The sequence below is a fragment of the Chenopodium quinoa genome, unplaced genomic scaffold, assembly GCF_001683475.1.
Source record: "Chenopodium quinoa cultivar QQ74 unplaced genomic scaffold, ASM168347v1, whole genome shotgun sequence".
NCBI classification, from domain to species: Eukaryota; Viridiplantae; Streptophyta; class Magnoliopsida; order Caryophyllales; family Amaranthaceae; genus Chenopodium; species Chenopodium quinoa.
This window is the reverse complement of record NW_018744128.1, coordinates 2007368-2029483: the sequence shown is the minus strand read 5'-3', so window position 1 is coordinate 2029483 and position 22116 is coordinate 2007368. Positions and strand designations below refer to the sequence as shown.

The 22116-nt window shown below is 30.9% G+C and overlaps 5 protein-coding genes across 5 annotated transcripts; 3 read left to right on the top strand and 2 right to left on the bottom strand.

Annotated features, from left to right (window-relative positions):
- Positions 1-547: 547 nt before the first annotated feature.
- LOC110692812 (serine/threonine-protein phosphatase 6 regulatory ankyrin repeat subunit A-like) lies at positions 548-5034 on the bottom strand. Its single transcript, XM_021869891.1, has 2 exons — positions 4311-5034; positions 548-1420 (listed from the first exon to the last, which is right to left on the bottom strand). Exons 1-2 carry the CDS (start codon positions 4433-4435, stop codon positions 814-816), a joined length of 732 nt encoding a protein of 243 aa, XP_021725583.1. The 5' UTR covers positions 4436-5034; the 3' UTR covers positions 548-813.
- Positions 5035-11209: 6175 nt separating this feature from the next.
- On the top strand, positions 11210-12151 carry LOC110692811. Its single transcript, XM_021869890.1, has 2 exons — positions 11210-11529; positions 11820-12151. Exons 1-2 carry the CDS (start codon positions 11450-11452, stop codon positions 12076-12078), a joined length of 339 nt encoding a protein of 112 aa, XP_021725582.1. The 5' UTR covers positions 11210-11449; the 3' UTR covers positions 12079-12151.
- A 280-nt stretch (positions 12152-12431) lies between these two features.
- On the top strand, positions 12432-15153 carry LOC110692810. The gene is made up of 7 exons (XM_021869888.1): positions 12432-12509; positions 13078-13291; positions 13467-13751; positions 13851-14199; positions 14313-14474; positions 14606-14762; positions 14964-15153. Exons 4-7 carry the CDS (start codon positions 14146-14148, stop codon positions 15098-15100), a joined length of 510 nt encoding a protein of 169 aa, XP_021725580.1. The 5' UTR covers positions 12432-12509; positions 13078-13291; positions 13467-13751; positions 13851-14145; the 3' UTR covers positions 15101-15153.
- Positions 15154-15177: 24 nt separating this feature from the next.
- Positions 15178-17142, top strand: LOC110692809. The gene is made up of 5 exons (XM_021869887.1): positions 15178-15712; positions 15836-15964; positions 16234-16377; positions 16505-16708; positions 16992-17142. The coding sequence occupies exons 1-5, from the start codon at positions 15554-15556 to the stop codon at positions 17118-17120; spliced, it is 765 nt and encodes a 254-aa protein (XP_021725579.1). The 5' UTR covers positions 15178-15553; the 3' UTR covers positions 17121-17142.
- Positions 17143-20472: 3330 nt separating this feature from the next.
- LOC110692808 (protein FAR1-RELATED SEQUENCE 5-like) lies at positions 20473-22116 on the bottom strand. Its single transcript, XM_021869886.1, has 3 exons — positions 21920-22116; positions 20924-21438; positions 20473-20824 (listed from the first exon to the last, which is right to left on the bottom strand). Exons 1-3 carry the CDS (start codon positions 21972-21974, stop codon positions 20624-20626), a joined length of 771 nt encoding a protein of 256 aa, XP_021725578.1. The 5' UTR covers positions 21975-22116; the 3' UTR covers positions 20473-20623.

Sequence of the window (22116 nt, the reverse complement as noted above, 5' to 3'; positions counted from 1 at the left end):
AGGGTTTTTGGTGCTTTGTTTGTTTTTGTAGTGGCATGACTAAATAACCAATTACTTGGAAATAGCTTTGAAGAAAATTAAAAGCACAAAGTTTTATATGTGGCTGGCCACACCGTGTGACCAACCACTATAGAGGTTACTTTGCTAGTGTTATGGGGGTTACTTGATCAGTGTTAAAGGGGTTACTTTATCATTGTTATAGAGTTACTTGGTCACTGTTATAGGGGTTACTTGATTGGTATTACCGGGGTTACTTAATCAATGTTATAGGGGTTACTTTAAGTGGTCACACGATGTGGCCGGCCGCACACAAGACGAGCTGAATTAAAAGAGGCATTAGAAATGATGGAGATTAAAAAAAAAAGGTTTTAATAATAATCATAAGATTCTAGTTTGTTATTCTCCTTAAAAGCACTAGCACCAACACTGAAGGCGCTTGTTAACTTTTGTCTTTTAATTTCACTATTTTTTGTCATGGTAAAATTTTGCTGGTCGTAAATATGTTGCACAAGTACAAGTTTAGTTACTCTGCATAAGTCTTATGCTCTTCGTAATCCAACAAAATCATAATCCTTGAATATCAGGAGAAATTCTTCACAGTATATCTCAGCCCATAGGCTTGGAAGTTGGAAGCAAATTGCACTTAACCTTGAAAACCGAGTGAGTGAGAGCTACTTGAGACTTATACATGACATCAAAACTAAGCTACATGACACTGGCTAACATTTTTTTAAATCAAACCACACTATTTCTCAACTGCCATATGAACAGCATATAAAAGCAACTATATTGTAATCCTCCTCTTCTGACAACTCATTGTTCTTCATCTTCTTGTGTATCATCAGATGCAAGTAGATGGTTAAGTGCCACCTTGGTTTTCTTTGATTTTGGTGAGTTCTCTCGAACATCATCAGCTTCACCCTTTCTTTTCAGATTTTCTTCAGTAGTCTCCTTCAATTCACCCTCTTCACCCTTTTCTTCCAATGGTGTGCCTGACTCCCCATCTTTAACATCTTTAACTTCAGCTGCAGTTGCCTCTTCACCAGCCTGAACCTCAGTTTGTTTTGCCTTCTCATGCTCTGACAGTAACGCACGAATTTCCTCGTTGCTTGCAAGGTCTAGGACGCTTTTCCCTGCTTTTGTCTTAGCGTTGAGATTGAAGCCTTTCTTTAGCAAGTACTTGGTCAATTCTACATGAGAACCTTGAACAGCATAGTGCAGAGCAGTCATGCCCTTGCGATTGATAGCCTTAACAGAAACCCCTGCAGAGACAAGGGCTTTGACAACCTCCAAATGTCCCTTCTGGGCAGCAAAATGGATTGCAGCCATGTCATCCACAGCTGCAGCGCTAACATCTGCCTTGTGCTTGCAGAGAGAGCTAACAACGTTTGCATGGCCAGCCCAAGCTGCCAAGTGTAGTCTAATGTTCACAATCAAGTAAAGGATACAAATGACAGAATATCAATACAGCTACTGCTCTGTTTGAATTATTTATTTCTATCAACCAAGGGAGCCTCTGTTCAGTCTAAATAAAATAAATTTCAGTAAAATCGAGTAAAGTAGATAAGGATAAATCTTTTTAACTTTAACTTGTCTCGGTTGATTGCTAGGAAGCCACTAAAAATCCAAGAAGGGTGACTTTAACCTCACACAGAAAGTGGGTTCTGGGTGTCATAAAGTTGAACACTTTCAAGCAATTCTTTACAGAAGCTATATAATAAAGCAATAAATGAAACTCAACACAAAAGCAAAGGAGGCTAACAAGAGTAGCTTGAAATACATAAGCTCATAATGGAATAACCTAGTGTCCAAACAAAATTAAATTTACTACCTCCATCCAGATTTAGGTAGTACTTTACTAGTTTCCATTAATTAGGTACTGACAATTAGTTCAACAAATCAGAAAGGAATAAACCAAAGCAGAAAATCTTACTAGTGAAATAACGTTCAGAAGCTAATTGCATGAGATTGAGAACATGCAAGCACGATGGTCACAGTATAAAAGTTACAGCTTCTGTTCTAAGACAAGCAGCCTGAGCACTCTAGAATTTTACAAGTTAGGACTTCTCGGCCTCACTAAATTGGCTTTCCACAAGAAATTTATTTTGTCTTCTTACGCTGTGAAATAGTTACAGTGAGCATAGCCAATTCCAGCACAACAGCCAAAAATCAACCAAAACACCTCTTCCACAAATACGGAAATACTTTAGTTAACAATGATTGAGCTGACTTCTGGAACATCAAGAACAATGACAACAAGAGATAGCAGATCCACTAAAGGTTGATCAATGATTAAAAAAAAATATGCAGCTTGCCCTCCTCTAAATTGACCAATGATCTATCAATAAATATAGTCTTCCAAACCTAAATATTAAAAAGCGGACCTATAACTGATGTCAATTCTCTTAGTTTTGATTAAACTGTGATTTGATAGAGCAACTTATCTATCCTATATCTCAACTGACCACAAGCACTTTCTAGTTAGATATATGGTTATGCTGGGAGAAAGAAGAGGAGAAGCTACTTCACTACTACTTTCCAACAGAACCTTGAACAGTTCAGTGGATGTACTGACTCAATTGCCTATGTCTAATTCTTAACTAGTCATTATAAATCTTGCATATTAGACAAAATCATGTACAAATTCAACAGTAAATCTCAAAGTTTACAAAGTATCTGGCTAATTTATGTTCCATTTGGAGTATCAAATGAATTTTATTTGTTCCTGTCATATTTTCTCTACTCCACCTCTTTACTTACCTCTTTGCTAGTAACCTAGATAGATACCTCACACCTTTCAGTATGTGGCTCACACAGAGAACATTTGATCCAACAAAATCAGAAATGTACTAACATGAGCCATGTTCTTAGGGAGATTTTCATCTATTATGCTGACACTTTCTATTGAAAAACTCAAGAGTCATTGGGTTGCATCATTAGCACAGGTCTGTACTTGTACTTTTGTAAGAAACTAAGTCAACTCAACGCACAAATAGGTCAATGAAACAGAGCAAAAACTAGAAAATATTAAAGACCAAATACTCAACCAGCCATAAAATTTCAAGTTCCAGCAAGAGTTGTAAAGCTCAATCTAAAATTAAAGATAGTCATTTCTTTTGTTGGTCACTAAGACACAAAACACTATTAAATGCTTATTTAACCGATTCAAGACAGAAAAATTTCATTACCTCCAAACTTAATCTCAAAATCACATGCATGCTGTAAACTTCAATGAGATTAACATATAGGTGAAGTGTCTTGAAGGACATAGCATATGAAGTCCTAGCATTATATCTATATGGCTATCTATTTGCCAAAACTGGATGATCAGGCTGATTCTCATCTCTTCTTCCTCTCATTCTCCTTTCACTAATCTGAATTTGAGTCATCAGAGCCTTATCTGGCTTAATGTAACTTAGTTCCTCAGCACCTTCAAAAAATGAAACTCTCATAGTTTGATTATCTAAGGGCAGGACACCTTTTGTCATTTCTAGGAGAAGACTTATGGTGTAATTCTGTACTATGCCTGACTCAAACGCCATTTGAGATCAATGCATTGATAACTACATAGAGCAGTTGCTCACCAATACACAAGTATTGAAAATTTCCACAATAAAATTAGGAGTTTCTTAAATTAAACTTATTACCCTTTGATCCTTATCACTCTAATACTACCATACTGTCAAAATATGAAATAAGGAAATGGAAGCAATGAATCAATACTGAAAATTTAACACAGAACCAGCAATGCTACCAATTTAGCATAATGTCATAAGATAAATGGCGCAGAAATCGATAACATCACAAGAAAAAAATGAAAAAGAGAAGCTTATGGCATATTATATGCTTTACAAATAACTGCATACACAAAGAATAACACCTAAATCACATTTACAAGAAAACCTAAATTTCTACAACTTCCATTTCACATACTCTTCAAATTTTCAATGTGGGATGTTTAAAATTTACTGACCAAATACTTCATCATTACATTACTCATGTAACAAATGCACAACCCTAACCAAATTATACACTTGTAGACTAGTAATCCTCAAAAATCTAAGTTGAAAACTGGGTATTCCAAACAGAACAAAGAGATTATCAATAAATAACTAAAAACAAATTCTTTAATAATTTCATCAAAAAAAATTCCAAACCCACTTCAGAAACATCAAGATAGCCAAAAATAAACAAATTCGATCAACACCCAACAAATATAATGAAATTCTGAAGCTCAATCAAAGCAGAAAATTCAATCACAGCACAAATTAATACCAATAGTTGAATAAATTGAGAGAGAAAGAGGATACGGAGTTCTGGAATGCTTATCTCTGGAATTGATAGCTAAAGGGTTAGAACTGATAATCAACTCAACAGCAGTAACATCTCCATTTCTAGCAGCAGTATGAATATCATCATCTCTGTTGTTCCCCATTTCTTCTTGCTGTTATTCTGCAACGTCTGCTTCGAAATTCAAATACCCACTGCTGAAATTGGGTGGGGTGTTTTGTAGTATTAACGGGTTTTCGGGTATTTTTTGTAATCGGTTTTGGGTATGGAGTTTGTTTGATTAGGGATTTATTGAAGGGTATTCGACTATTCTTCTTTTTAGGGAATGGAATTAAGGCCTAAATCATCACCCCACACATACACCTTGGTTGAACCCGACTCGCACATTTGAAATACTACGAACGGAGTAGTTTTTTTTTGGAACTAGAGCTGGTAAAAAGTCGTGTCGGGTTCGTGTTCGTGTTTAGTCTCGTGTCAATTTCGTTTTATTCATGAAATTTATCAAAAACTATGTATAATGTAAGATAATTGCATAATTCGACCACTTTATCTAAACAGGCCGTGTTTGGGTTGATTTTGTATCGTGTTGTGTCAACTTCGTATTTTCTCTTAGTAACTTCGTGTTCGTGTTGTGTCAGTTTCAATCGTGTTGTTGTGTCATGTCAGAGATTGCGAGCTCTATATGGGACCAAATTCTAAAAGCTCAGAAAGAGCAATTAGCTTTATGTTCATTTATACACCAAAACAACTAATACATATAGTAGTATCTAACACTTTAATAGAAAACACTAATCACGATCGACTAGTCAAAACGGCTAATGCAAACAACTACCACCTAACAACTACTAGCTAATTACTAAACTTGACCAAGGTTAAATTTGAATGTAACATGTGTCATGTTTAACAGCTCAATCATCTGATTCATCTCACATACAAAATTAAGGCTAAAATCAACAATTTTTGTTTTTTCATTATTTAATTGGATGTTGTCTAATAATTAACATAAATTTGTATAGTAGTACTCCGTAACTACCTCAAAATTTGGTACTTCCACCATTTGTACATATTTGATTTTAACACATATTTTTAAATTTTGTAAATGTTAATAAACTAATGCGTCATTCAATTGAATGAATAACGATGAACAACTAATTGTCAAGCAAATTCAAAATCTCAATGGTATTTTTTTTTTTTCGTCAATTAACGGAAGAACATATCAAAGAAAGCAAGTAGGACGTATGACATATGACTCGGGTAATAATACATACTCGTAATTGTTTAGTACTCGTATAATACAATGTTTATACAAATTAAAGCAAAATTGAATAAATAACAAAATAAAAAGAGCAGTTATATTGACATTAGCAACACGTAAGAAATAGGGGGAAATGGACTAACCGTAATTATATAAATAAATAAATTTGTATAGTTGCATGGATTCCATCTCCATGTAAACCATGCACTTATAAATTCAATGTTGTTGACTTTTATTTTCAAAGTAGAACTTTGTATGTCAAGCTTTTAATTAGTGTGTGAAACTTTAAGTAAGCTCGTACTTTGAGGATTACGTACTTTAATTGCCTTTGCCTTTGGCTTTTTATGTTGTGCATGTCCTACGTTAAGTTCTTCTTGCTAATTTGTCTTAATTAGGGAACTAATGACTTTTTCCCAGGCCATATGATTGAGATTATATTGGAGTTAATACAAATTGAAGGTACTAACGTTTGTCAAAAGTTGCACAAAAGAGACTAAAGTTTCAGAAGTTCAAGTTGCAGATAGAGTACTCACCGCATAATTGACCTTAACCAAATAAAAAAAAAAGGAAAATTAAAGTTCTGACACTAATAAAGAGGGGACTAAAGTTTGCCATTGTTCAAGGAATCTATCAGTTAACTTATAGCTGGTACAACTCCAAAAAAACTGACTCCCATATATACTCAGCTCCATAGGTATCTTCTCCACCTTGCATCTACTGAAGAAAAAAAAAATAAAAAAAAAATCAGATGAAGCAATTATAAAAATTACAGTAGCATCCTGTAAGGAGAAGGAGAAGGCCTATTGAACGCCATATCACTCTGCAATTCGCATCATACACATCAATTATGCTGTAATTAGCATAAACAAGCCATGGTTTAATCAAATTATTTTATTTTTTTTAAGAAAAAATCCCCATTCACATCATACACATAAATATGTTGTTATTAGCATAAACAAGCCTTAGTTTAATCAAATTAATTTTATTAAAAAAATCCCCAATTCAATTACAATATGAACCCTAGTTTTTTTTAACCCTCGCTAATTTACTGTTATTTTAACAATCAAACTATAAATTACCCATTTCTCAGTATGTCGAAGTACGAAATTATGACATTTAACCCAATTGTTGTAATGCATAACCCAAAATCAAACATTAATACACAATTCTGAAATCAAGTTCAATTGTATAGATGCAGAAATCAAATTCAATTGTAAAGTTGCAGAAATCAAACCTTCACCTTCCTTCGCAAAATTATAGCTTTCTTCTAACAGAGGAATTTCAATTTTCTGATTTTTGATTGCAAACTGGTTTCGTTTTTATGGAACAGAGGGAGTTCGTTGATTGTCAGTGTAATGATGGCTTTTCACTTCCTAAAGTATATATGAGTGGACAATTAAGCTTTTTTTTTTATTTTTTTCAAAGGGAAATAGAAAGTAACCGGTTAATCGGTTATTACCGATTGCAACCGGATTGTTAACCTTGAATAGTGGGTTCAGTACCCTCTTTGCAACTTCTGAAACTTTAGTCCCTTTTGTGCAACTTTTGGCAAACGTTACTACCTTCAATTTGTATTAACTCGATTATATTGTGATTGGAAATGTGATCGATATAGTAAATATATTTAACTTTTGTAGTGTTTGATGGACATACTTGTGATGTGATAGTATACACAATACTTTAGTTTTTACATCAAGATCAATACATATAATCATAACAAAATTTAGACTTTTTTCGTAATAATCCATTGTTTTAAAATGATTGTAAACTCACAATAGTAATATTTATGTTTCACTCTATGATTATTATATACAATTTGTTGTGTTGAAGATAAACGAACAAGCTTAGTAATGAGTTATGAGTGATAATATGATAGTAATATAACATAGCCACATAGGTATACACAATTGTGAAAATACATAATAATGGAGATCAAGATAGTTAGATAGAGTAATCTAGCTATCGAGCTATACAACTCCGATCCTCACATGCTACCTTGACCTGACTACACCAATCAGAGTTTGAGAGGGACATGGGACTAAAGATAAAGGGAAATCTTCCTTCACTCACTCTCAAAAAGTCTGCTAATTTAATCCGATCAATCCATTCCTATTAGTTTGAATTCAAAGTTGTGATCGCATATCACAATGTAAATCTCTACCGCCACTAAATTGGTTTACCTTTATACTTCGTATTAAACTATGACCTTTTCCATATAGGATGTTGGATACAAGTCATAGAACTATACACGTTGAAAACATATTTTGATTGATCTAATTTTAATTCTTATTTTATGACAAAACATATATAGTCAACTAGTCAAGACTCTCAAGAGCCATTACATAAAGTTGCTGCCGGCCAAGTTGAAAACTTAGGACGAGGTCCAAGCTTATAACAAATTTAAACTAGCTAGCATGTATTATTGTTGCCTTCTTGCTAATAAATTTAGGCAAAACATACAAAGCACTGATTAATTTATTAATAAGATGACGAAGATTTGTCATTATATTGTTGTTGTTAATGTGTTCATAATATTTAAATTATAATAGTCAAAATCATAGCAGTTATAATGTTTTTGTCATCTTTAATTTGTAATTATCTATTACGCTAATATACTCTCTAATGTTAAATGTTACCTTACACGTATAAGTTGAGTTGAATGACAATTTCATATCAAGTAGTAGTATTATTATAATTATACGTTTATTTATGAGGAGATATGGGCTCATCACTTACTATGGCATACGTAGTATTAGTTGGCAGCAATTTTGTACGTACCCGTCACTTGGTTATATACTTCTTGTATAATAATATAAAGGAAAATTTAGAAATATTAATCCCAACTTTGCTCCGTTTTGTTTTAATAATCCCAACTTTGGGGGGTGTTTTGTTTCTTCAATCCCAAATCGGTCAACAAAAGTCAATGACCTATTATATCAGGTCACTTCACACATGTCAAATCCTGATTGGTCCAAAAAATTAAAAAAAAAAAACAAAAAATCAGAACAGCAGCCCCCCACGCCCACCAGCCCTCCTCCCTTTCCACCACCAGCCCACCTTAACCCCACCATTACCCAGCCCGCCGTTGCATTTCTTTCCGGCAAGCGGCCGCCGATTAAGGTGGGCCGGTGGTGGAAAGGGAGGAGGGCTGGTGGGCGTGGGGGCTGTTGTTATGATTTTTTGTTTTATTTTTATTTTTTGGACCAATCAAGACTTGACACATGTCAAGTGACCTGATATAATAGGTCATTGACTTTTGTTGACCGGTTTGGGAATGAAGAAACAAAACACCCCCCAAAGTTGGGATTATTGTAGAATAATCCAAAGTTGGGATTATTAAAACAAAACGGAACAAAGTTGGGATTAATATTTCTAAATTTTCCTAATATAAAGGATATTTTGTGAGAAACTACCTTTTAAAGCATTTTTTTTTGCGAGAAACTACCTTATAAAAAAAATGTTGTAAAAAACTACCTTATAAAACTAAATTTTGTAAGATACTACCCTTGGTCGGAAAGTGAGAGTTGACTTAATTTTTCCGGCGTTGACCTAGTCATGTGTCGGTCACGTGACGTTTAATTCATCTTTCCCCATTTTCCCCTAATTTTCCCCGAGCCTATCCATATACTACCCAAGATGAATTAAATGTCATGTGACCGGTACATGACTTGGTCAACGCTGGAAAAATTTAGTCAACTCTCACTTTCCGACCAAGGGGTAGTATCTTACAGCATTTAGCTTTTATAAATTATAAGGTAGTTTATTACAACATTTTTTTATAAGGTAGTTTCTCGGAAAAAAATTACTTTAAAAGGTAATATAAAATAAAAATAGCGAGTAAATAGTAAACCTCTTTTAAAAGTTAAATTTTAGCCATCATTCTTAATAGGATAATCTGATCTAATTTTAAACTGCAATCTGAAAATTATTCAAAACTTTATTTTAACTATATATATATATATATATATATATATATATATAGGGGAGGGATCCGGTAAGAACCCCTCCTTATGTAAGAACCCTAGTTATATAAGAACCAATCTCATCCGTAGGATTAGATTAGGATGAGCGGTCAAGATTAAAACAAAAAAAAATCCCCCAAAACCCTCCCCAAACGTTCATACTTTTCTCTCTCCTCAAACTTTCAATCCTCTTTACTTTCTCTCTCCTCAAATCTCAAAATCTAGCCCAAATTGTTGCAAAACAACCTAAATTGCTCAAATCAGGTACGTTTTTCTTTGATTATGTTCTAATTTTATGAATTTCACATGATATTCAATTCGATTTTGTGATTTCAATCGCATGATGTTTGCAAACTGGCGATTTTGATTTTTGCGATTTGATTTTCATGAATTTTGCATGAGTTAAAGCCGATTTTGTATGTTTTTCTTTTCGATTTTGTATGAAAAAATTCATATTATACTGAACGCCCATGACACAACCCAGAGGCCTCGAATTACCAGCACATATTATTATTTTTGAGTAAGTTAGATAGCTTTAGTGTTCAAATTTAGGGTTCAATTTTAGTTCGATTTTTGTTCGATTATTTTGTTTGATTTTTGCTCGATTTTAGTTCGAATTTTGCTTGATTTTAGTTCGATTTTGCTAATATTTTGATTTTTGTTCGATTTTGTTCGATTTAATTAGTTCAATTTATGTTTGAATTATTTTGTTCGATTTTTGTTGTTTGTTTTCTGTCAATTTCGAACAGGCTTGTATAATGTTCTAGACTCTTTTTTTTTAAATTATGTTTTAAACTCATTCTATTATGTTCTATGTTTAAATTAATGGATAATGTTCTAAACTCTTTTTTAAAAAAAATTATGTTCTAAACTCATTCTATTATGTCTACGTTTAAATTAATGGATACCCGACAACATAATCATAATGGAGGTGGATCTTTGATTTTTACGATATATAATTCCACGTTTTAAAAGCATTGCTAAATGCTGCTGAATTATTCAATGGGAAAATGTACCGAAGAAAATTCAATAATAGAGCATCTAGAACAGAGACAACATAAAATCAGTTATCATCCCGACCCATCGCTGTCAATTCGTTCATAATACGATGTGACATTACAATCAAAGAGGAATCATAAAAAAGGCGTAAAATTAGAATGTTGTCAAAATGACTTTGATCGATATGCTTGATCGCAGTGACATTGCTTGATTTTATGAGGCTGGTGGTTAATTTCTTTGAGGTTTTGTTATAAATTTAAACCAAGACTGAGGCATGTTAATTAGCTTTTCATTAGTAAACTCAGCTAACAGCATATGGTACTCGACTTCTTCCCCATGCTAGACCTTTGCAAGGTTTGACTCCATCAGCAGCAACATGACAATTGGCTTTGGTGAGGATTTATTTCTTTGGTGACTCAGATTCCTTTGTGTTCTCCAGGCCTTTTATGGTCTTATACTTGAGTTTCTCTAGTTCATTGGGTCTTCATTCTACAATCAGCAATTCAGCATATTGGGAACTATGCATTGTATTTCGGATCCTTTTGCATGGAGTTCACTTATATATCGACTGTGCATTTTAATGGATCCTTTAGAACATAGGGGTTGTTAATTGGTTAGGGGTTGTTAGTAGTGAACTTGTGATTGCAGGGCTGAAAACAAACTTTAGAACATAGGTAGAAAAAATTTGGAACATAAGAAAAAATTAAAACATAGGTTGAAATAATTTAGAACATGGGCTGAAAATAAACTCAATCAAACCTTATCATGTTTCTGTTTCATTTGTCTTTTAAATTTCTAGTTTACTCATTCTATTTTGGGTTTTTCACTCTCTAGCATGTTCTAAACTATTTTTCAGCATATTCTAAATTATTCCTATGTTCAAAAATATAATAATAATGTTGGAATGTTACTAATGTTTTTGATTTCTTAATGTTGCAGTAAAATGCAAGGCCAAAATGAAGAAAAATCAGAAGAAGGAGTTACTAATATACAAGAAGAAGAAATTACTTATGTAAGAAAAAGGTAACTAAACTAATGTTCTAAACTTTACCTATTATGTTTTAAATTTTGTTCTAAAGTTTTCCAATATGTTCTAAAGTTTTCCCTTAAGTTCTAAAGATTTGTATTATGTTCTAAAGTTTTCCATTATGTTCTAAAGTTTTCCATTATGTTCTAAAATTTTCTCTTATGTTCTGAAGATTTGTATTATGTTCTAATATGTATCCATTATAGTTTATGTTCATCTTATCCCTTTATATTTGCACTCTATTTAATGTTAGTTGTATTCTAATTATTTTTAATTGTTTTTAAAGGAAAGTTGAAAACGTTGAAGCGGAAGTAATTGATAGATCGGAATTTGAGAAGCATATTGAAAGTAAAAGTGTTGCTATAAGACATAGAAAACTTCCAACAAGGCTTCAACCACCTCGAAAATTGCAAAAAAGGAAGGAAGAGAAAAAGATCAAGAAGAAGGAAAAGATCAAAAAGAAGAAGAGGGTAATAATGTTGAGGATGATGACAAGAATAATGATAGTAAAGATGATGGTGAGGATGATAATAAGGGTGATGTAAAGATGAAAGAGAAAGATGAAAAAGAGGAGATGGAAGATGATAGTGAGGAGGAACAAAAAATCAATAAAAAAAATCAAACTCAGGTAATAATACTCTTTAATCTTTACAATCTTTATTTTTATGTTCTAAAGTGCACGCTTATGTTCTAATTTTGCTTATCTATGTTCTAATTATGTTTATCTATTCATGGTGAGGATGTGAAGAAGAAGAAAAGAAAGATTGAAAAAGAAGAAGATGGTGAGGATGTCCAAGTAGTAGAAGCTAATGAGCAAGATAAACTAGTTAAGAGGCAACCTTATCAAAGAGTACCTCCTACTCAATTCATGAAGGATGTGTTGATAAATCTTTCGGAAAAAACAAAAGCAAGCTATTCGGAACATTGGTTTTGGAGGCTTTTTGGAATTGGATTTACCAATCCATATTAATTCTACGTAAGTAGTAGAATGTTATGTTCTAAAATCATATTCTAAAATCATAAGTATTATCAATGTTATGTTCAAAATTATGATTTGTCATGTTTGAATTGCTATACACTAATGTTCTAAATTATAAGATTATGTTCTAAATTAGTTATGCTCTAAATTTTGTGCATATGTTCTAAATAATATGATTATGTTCGAAATTAGCTATGTTCTAAATTATGTGCATATGTTCTAAATTGTATGATTATGTTCTAAATTATGTGCATATGTTCTAAATAATATGATTATGTTGTAAATTACTTATGTTTTAAAGTTACTTCTTGTATTCTAAAATTATGAACTCTCATGTTTGAATTGCTATACACTAATGTTCTAAATTAATTTTTTGTTATGTTCAAATGTATGTTTATTATGTTCTAAAATAGACTTTTTTTTATTATATAATGTTCTAAATTATGTTCAAAAGTTTAAATATTATACTAAATGTTTTAATCTTCTATGTTCTAAAGATTGACTATTATATTCTAAATATAGCTGTATTGTGCTTTAAATCTTACATTTTTCATTATAATTCTAGGTTGACAGAAAACTTGGTTACGAATTTTGACACGGAGAGATGTTGTTTGATGTTACCAAAGAGAAAACAAGAAATCTTTTTGGAGGCAATTGATGTTCATTTGGCTTATGGGTTGCCATTGGGAGGCAAAAGGATTGAGCAACCAAATGATGAGTCAAATCTGAAATGGAGCAAGTTTCTAAAAGCTTGGAGAAGCAAGTTTGGCCTCAAAAAAGTATGATGATATAATGTGGTTATGTTTTAAATTTTATGTTCTAAAGTATGAATTTTATGTTATAAATTGTATGTTTTAAAGTGCTTTGCTTATGTTCTAAAGTGTTTTTTGCTTTAAAATAGATCTATTATCTCCATAGGTTTTAATTTATATGTTTTTTTTTTACCTCTAAAAGGGAAGTCCAACCAACAAGAGATTGATTGACAGAATTCAAGAATTGAAGAAGGAAAAATCAGTTTCTGATGAATTTCTTTGGAACTTTGTGGTATGTGTTGTCAATTGTTGCATTCGATCAACAAACAACCCACAACTATACATTAAATTCTTGTATAGTTGTATGGATGTAAAGAAAATTGCTGAATTGGATTGGTGCACATTTGTGATTGAGCACTTGAAAGATTCTGTAAGTGTATGGAAGAAGGGAAATTCTTACTTTACAGGTCCTTTACCTTTTCTAATGGTAAGTTTTAAATTCTTACCATTATGTATATATATTATTCTTGTTATGTTGAAAATGTGTGAAAAATATTCTAATTAATTCTTAACATGTACTAAATAGGTATTCTATTTTGATCGTCTACAAAGAGGAGGGTTAGAAAAACCAAGAAAATGTCCACTAATTTCGGTGTGGACAAAGGAAAGGATTCAAGTGAGATATAAGTTTGAAAAAGATCATGGATTTGGATATGGAAAACTCTTGGAAAGAATGGAAACAATTGTGGTATGATATTTGTATATGTTTATGTTTAAACACTACACTTTATGTTGTTGTTTTCTAAATTTTATAATTTATATACTAGAAGGCACCAAAAGGAAAAAAGAAACAACCAAAACAAAAGGAAAAAGAGAAGAGAATGGAAAAATCATCAATAGGTTCTAGTTCTACAACTTCTCGAAATGACATGATGGTATGATTTAGTTTATGTTGTAAATTATATTTTATGCTCCATTTAATCCTTTTCTGTTAAACTATCCATGTTATGTCCTTTATGTTCTAAAATATTTTTGTGTTCTAATGAAGGGCTTTTTGAGCAAATTTGGAGATTTGGCAAAAACACTTGCCTCGAATGTTAAAGAGATGTATGGCATGTTAGAACAAGCAAAAGATCTTTTTGTTGAGGAAGAAACAACAGGAAAAATGCAACATCTCATAGACAACATATGGTGCAAGTACACAACAAAGGTATTATAATTATGTTCTAAAGTATTTTCTGGTTGTGTTCTAAAGTATTTTCAGCTTATGTTCTAAAGTATAATAAATTTATATAAATATTATGCATATTATGTTCTAAATTATAATTTCTTATTTTATAGACATTCGTGAACCAAGAAGAAAAGAAAAGCCCTTCTATACTCAGCCAAGATCAACATGTCTTCGATGAACCGGCATTTATTGAAGAATTGGATATGGTTATGGATAAGGCATGGAAGAAATTCGAGGAAACAAGGTCACCAAAGTCACCGACAGTTGGTAATTTCACATGTACATGCTTAATTTCCAAATTATACTTATGTTCTATATTAGATGCTTATGTTTTAAAGTACTTTTTTATGTTCTAAAACATGCGCTTAAATCACATGCTTATGTTCTAAATTATATGATTATGTTCTAAATTAGTTATGTTCTAAATTAGTTATGTACTAAATTAGTTATGTTCTAATTGTTAAGCAGATTTGAGATCAAAGGAAGAGGAAAAAGATAAGAACAAAGAACAGAGAAATGAAGAGAATAAAGACAAAAACTTGTTGATTCCCTCACCAGTAGTTGGTAATTTCACATTATTTTCAAATTCATTTTTTATGTACTAATATTTACTAGATATGTTCTAATATTACTTCTTATGCTCTAAATTTTTTCTGGTTATGCTCTAAAGTTAATTCTTAATTTTTTATATTCTAACTATTTCTAGGTTGTCTCCTAATTGTATATATTTCTTATGTTCTAAAGTTACTTTTTATTTTCTAATTATTTTTTGCTATTTGCTATAATACTTAATTTTTATGGTGTAATTGCTATGAAGATTTAGGATCAAAAGAAGAAGAAAAAGAGCAGTACAGAAAAGAGAGAAACGAGGAGGAAAAAATTGAGAAGAAAGAGAAAAGGAATGAGGAGTCACCAAAATAGGTACTTATGTTCTAAACTATATTCTTATGTTTTAAATTATGTGTTTATGTTCTAAACTACATGCTTATGTTCTAAACTACATGCTTATGTTCTGATTTTATTGTTCTGATTTTAGGGAGCTTTTGTATGCTGATAACATGGGGACAAAGATTACGAGAGATGAGATTCATAGTCTCATAGAAGATAAGCACATGTTGAACAATGTTGTGGATTCTTATGTTTGCCTATTGAATTTTGAAAATAAAAGACGTGGTGTAGACAAGAAGAGTAGATTCTTTTTCAGTACTGAATGCTATGTATGTTTTCGAACTTAAAATTATAACTATGTTCTAAGAGTAGATTCTTTTTGTTTCTCATATAGATTATACTATGCACCTATGTTCTAATTACTTATGTTTTAATTTCTTTTTCTTTTTCAGCTCATACGTTGTACAGAAAAATACTTCAAATCAAATGAAAGGCAAGATGATAGAATGAAGGCTTTGTTTGATAGAATGCAACAAGAAATGACAACGACCGAAGTAACAAGCTTCAAAAGCATTCAATTGGTAATTTGGTATCTTATTATGTTGTACTTTTTTCTTATTATATGTTCTAATTATTGGTTTTGTTTATGTTCTAATTATTTTTATCTATGTTTTAAAGTATCTACTTATGTTCTAAACTACTTATTTATCTTCTAAACTACTTACTTATGTTCTAAACTACATGTTATAAAAATTATATGCTTGTGTTCTAAACTATATGCTTATGTTCTAAAATGCATGCTTATGTTCTAATTTTGCTTATCTATGTTCTAATTCTGTTTATCTATTAGGTTTTCTTCCCGGTCGTTTTACCAGATCACTACTATTTGCTGTGTGTCAACTTTGTGGAAGGAACACTTGATTTGATTGACAACATATTTCTTCCACCAAATATTCCTTTTCACAATAAATATGGAAATTACCATAGATTAATGGTAAGACATCAAAGTTTACATTTTTTTAATTATACTTTTGTTCTAACTTTTGCCTTATATGTTCTACAGTTTTTCTTTATGTTCTAAAGTTTACCTTATATGTTCTAAAGTTTATCCAATTTTTCAGTTGAATGCATTTGCTGATTTCGTTCACTCAATTGACTCAAATATAAAGAGTGACTTTGTATCCTCCTTCAAAACAAGAAACTTGAGTATGTCGTGGAAGAGCAATAAGAACAAACATGATTGTGGAGTGTTCCTGTTGAAGCACATGGAAACATATGAAGGAGAATCTGTAAAACAATGGAATTCGGGACTAGAATTAGACAATGTAAGTTTAAAACATAAGATACATGTTTTAAATTAGTTTCGTTTATGGTTTTGGTGTTATGGTTTTAGTGTTGTGGTTTGGTTTGGTTATTGTTTAGATATATTATGGTTTATTATATTTATTTATACTTATATGCTAAATTATATTCATGTTCTAAATTATATGCTTATGTTCTAAAGTATTTCTGTTTATGTTCTAAAAGTTACTCTTTTTTTTTTTTTGCAGTTTGACCAAATGTTTATGTTTATGTTCTAAAAGTTACTCTTTTTTTTTTTTTTTGCAGTTTGACCAAATGAAAAAATTAAGAGTGGAGTATTGTGGGAAGATAATAACAGCAGAAGTAAATGAAGAACGGAACAAAGTGATTAGGAGATCAAAAAAGTGGTCAAAGGAGAACAAAATGGATATATGATTGTTAAGATCTTAAGTTTATATTTGTAGAGAGATATTTGCAAAGAATATAACAGTAATTTCTTATGTTCTATGTATTTACCTGTTACAAGAAATATATTGTTGAATCATATTAAATGCTAAAATTTTAATATAAAATATATCATATAAACTTATATGCTAAATTATATTCATGTTCTAAATTATATGGGTATGTTCTAAAGTATTTTTGATTATGTTTTAATAATTATATGCTTATAAAGTTAGGATATTAGAATATATTATTATATATTAATTTTGACTTAAAACTTAAAGTGTAGAACATTAGAACATAAGAAAATTAAAAAAAAGTAACAAGAAATGACAACAGCCAAAGTAACAAGATTCCAAAGCATTCAATTGGTAACTTGATTCTAATTATATCTTATTATGTTGTACTTTTTTCTTATTACATGTCCAAATTATTGATTTTGCTAATCTTCTAATTATTTTTATCTATGTTCTAAAGTATTTGCTTATGTTCTAAACTGGCTGCTTCTAATCCATTACTTTTGCTTTATTTTTCCTTTTGAATACAATGCATACACTCTTTAGTGCATATCTAAGAAGGCATATGTAAATCAATGTTAAGAAACTTGAATAAATAAAAGTTGATTAAAGCAAGATTCAACTAAATGCTGTTTAATAAAGGTATCTAAAATGCTTGTACTATCATTACTCGTAGTTCAAATTAACTTAATAAAACAACTTATAATTACGAAAAGGGGGGAAGATGAAAAGACAGGAGATGTTATAAAACATTATAATCAACTTTAATTAACATAAAAATTGATAAGAAAAACACTAGTAGAGATACTCTGAATAATAATTGGACAAAAAAGAAATAAAAATATATTGTTTCTAAAAGTAAATAAATTGAGTTCTTATATTTTAAGAATTACATGAATAATATTTTACGTGCTAGTAAATGAGATATTGTTTCTAAATATATAACATCTCATGCAACTGGATTAATAGTATATTCACCAACCTGTAAAGAAAAAAAAATAAAACAATATTAGAACATAAGCACATAATTTAGCATTAAAAAATGTTATAACATGCCATTTCTATTAGTTTAGAACACATGATATTATATAGAGTAAAAACTTTAGAACATTTAAAGAAACCTTTAAAACATATAAAGAAAATATTTTGAACATAAAGAGAAAAGTTAAAATATAAAGGAAAACTTTAGAACAAAATGAATAACTTTATATTCTAAACATTAGAGCATATTAAATTACACTAAAACAGAAAGAATAAACATTAGAACATAGAGAAAACACTTTAGAACATAGAAAAGTAACTTTAGAACAAAGAGAAAACACTTTAGAACATATTGAATTACTTTAGAACATATATGAATAACTTTATGTTCTAAACTTGCTTAAAACATAATTACTTTAGAACAAAATAAATATAAGAAAATTAAAAATAAAGTTTACTTACAATATCACTTGACTTTTCCAGGGCAATTACGACTATCATGATAACCAAGCTCCCCACATGCTCTACATAATCTCTTCTTCTTTTGACTTTGTTCAATAGACTTTTCTCTGTCACTCTTCATTCTTTTGTCACTATTTGGAACATGAACCTCATTTGGAACATGGACATCATTTGGAACATGGACATCATTTGGAACATTTACCTGATTTGGAACATGAACCTGATTTGGAACATGGACATCATTTGGAACATTGACCTGATTTGGAACATGAACCCCCGTGCCTTTGTTCTTCGAAATTTTAGGAGGTTTGATTAAAACATTAGAAGGTAGACTAGCTCCAATAAGCATTTCAATGTCTTTAACTTTGCTCGAAAGATTGTTGCTTCCATTTGTTTTCTTCTGTTCCAAATCTACCCTCATGGCTCGAAGTTTTTTGACAAGATTACTAAGATCATCTTCATTGTTTTGCACTAAACTCACACAAGCATGAATTTCAGACCACAAATCATTTAATAACATTTTCTTATCTACTGCATTAATACATTCCTCCAACACATTACCCTCTAAATCAAAAATGGGCTTCTTATAAGCCATTGTACACCATCTATTTAGAATGTAGGCCTTGGGAATTTTTTTCTAACATCCTTGCCTTCCACACCCAAATCATATGCCTACAAGGCACACCATCACGTTCAAATTTTTTACAAAAACACTTGGTATCAAAGGTAGTTGGATCAAAAACAACATCAAAAGTCCTCCTTCTAGTTCCTTCCCTCAAATTGAAAATGTAAAGCTCATTGTCCTTCTTCATCTCCTCAACACCACAATTAAAACATCCAATTTCAAGCTCATATTGAAATTCATAGAAAATTGTTGTTGTAAACAATTCAGAAGCATCTTTCTCTAAAGGAATTGGAGTCTTACACTCCGGACGCTTATTCTTCGAATCATTATCCATTTTATTTTGAGTGTGCCTTTGAGCATCCAATGCACATTCAAACCTATAGAAAATAGAAATTAACTTTAAAACATAGAAGATAATTGTAGAACATAGAGTGAATTACATTAAAAAATATAAATATACATGACATGTTTATTATGATCTAAATATTATTAAAACATAAAGAGAAAAAGAAAACATAAAAGAGAATTATAAAATAAATAGTAAAACTATAAAGCATAAAAAGAAAACTTTAGAGCATACAAGGAAAACTTTAGAACATAAAGAGTAACTTTAGAACATATATAGACAATTACTTATTACCTCATGTAGAACTCAATCAAAGTGAGATGGGGATTTGTGAACATAGTGAAAAAATTATTTTCACTTTCTGATCTAGATGTGGTCCTCATAATGCCACCCAAAAATAAATCTCTGAAATACGCTGGAATCCACATATCACGTATGTTGTACATGTATGCCAACCATTCATGATCGTTCAAATGGAATTCTGAAATAACTTTGTTCCACTTTTCTTCAAATTCTGCCGGCTCAATCTCTAAATGCCAAACACATGAACACAGTTTTTTCAAGAAATCAGTGTCTTGGGCAATCGCCCGACCTACTTTTTCAGGCACCTTTTTCATAATATGCCACATACAAAACCTATGTTCTGTAGTTTGAAAAACATTACGAACAACAACTTTCATTGCAGGGTCTTGATCGGTAATCAAACACACAGGCTCATTATTTCCCATTGCTTTAAGAAAAGTTTTGAAAACCCATTCAAAAGATGATATATCCTCATGAGCTACAAAAGTAGCCGCAAAAGTAACACATTTTTTATGATGATCAACTCCAGTAAATGGACCAAAGATCATATTATATCTGTAACATACACAAATTATTTATGCAGAAAATGTTACAAAATAGAGGTAAACTTTAGAACATAGAGGTAAATTTATATTTAAAACATCACCTGTTTGTTTTGAATGTGGTATCAAAAGAAACCATATCACCAAAAAGTGCATAATTTTTTCGACAGATTGGATCAGCCCATAAAGCTCTACAAAGTCTATCTTCTTCATCAACATCATAGGAAAAAAAAAAATGCACTCCAGAGCAATTTCTTATTTTGAAAATTATCCACAAACATTTGGGCATCTGATCCATCAATAAAAGCCTTCAAATCTCTATAAAAATTTTTGAAATCTTGTTTAGATGCACCAACATTATCATGTGATCCAGCTAATTCTTTCATCATAGTATAAGACCTCACAGGACCAACATTTACCTGTTAGAAAAAAAAATATTACTAAGATTAAGAATTAACTTTAGAACATAGTAAATCAAAACAAAAAAAAACATTATTTAGTACATAAAAATAAATCACCTTTGAATTATCAACAATCAACTTTTTATGCATAATATGCATTTTTCTATTATCCTTCTGAAATTTTGCACAACTTGGAGTATATAAAGGATGATTATGTTCTTCTTTGAAATGAGTTACAACATACTTTCCAGCATCATATCTCATACATATGTGAGCATTGCATCCTACACGAGTGACTAAACGTTTCCTAGTAATACGAACTTTTCCTTCTTCATAAACTGTTTGTTGAGCAATAGGTTTTCTTATTGCCCTAAAACCTTCCTTATTGCAAACTCCATATTGAAAAGCAATTATATCTTTGTTATTCTTCTTCCTTTTAGTAGTAGATTTCCTAGAAGTAAACCCAGCGGCATTTGCATATGCTTTATAAAAACTAAGACCCTCTTCAGGATCTTTAAATATCATCCCCAAACTGGGTTTTAACTCCTCGGGAACACTTGGAATCCATTCCTTAGTGGTACCACCAGGGCTAAATGATCCAACAACCTCTAGAGTACGATAAATATCACCAACTGCATTAGAACATGAAAGTAAACATTAGAACATAAAAATAAACTTTATAATATAAAGAGAAAGATACATAAAAAACTTTAGAACATACAGAGAAAACTTTAGAACATCAAAGATAAACTTTAGAACATCAAGGATAAACTTTAGAACATATAAAATCAGGGACATACTTATAACATAGTGAATTACTTTATAACATACATAATAAAATTTACAATAAAGTGAAAAAATTAAACTAGAAGGTTAACTTTAGAACATACAATGAAAGTAAATATTAGAACATAAAAAGTAAAATTTAAAATTAGAAGGTAAACTTTAGAACATAGAATGAAAGTTTTAGAATATAAAGAGAGAGATATATAGAAAACTTTAGAACATACAGAGAAAACTTCAGAACATTACAGATAAATGTTAGAACATAGTAAAGAAACTTTAGAACATGTAAGTAAATTGAAATTAAAACATTGAAAACAATAAAATTACCTGAATGAGTAACACAGGAAGAAGGATAATTAGGTTGCACACCATCTAAATCCATCAATATGCATAAACCTATTTTGAAAAACACAAATTGTAGCAAAAAAGCAACCAGAAATTAAAATCCATTAAAAATCAAAAATCTGGAAAACAAAATAGGATAAAATCGAAAACGATGTTGAAAAACTCAAGCAAAGGAAAAA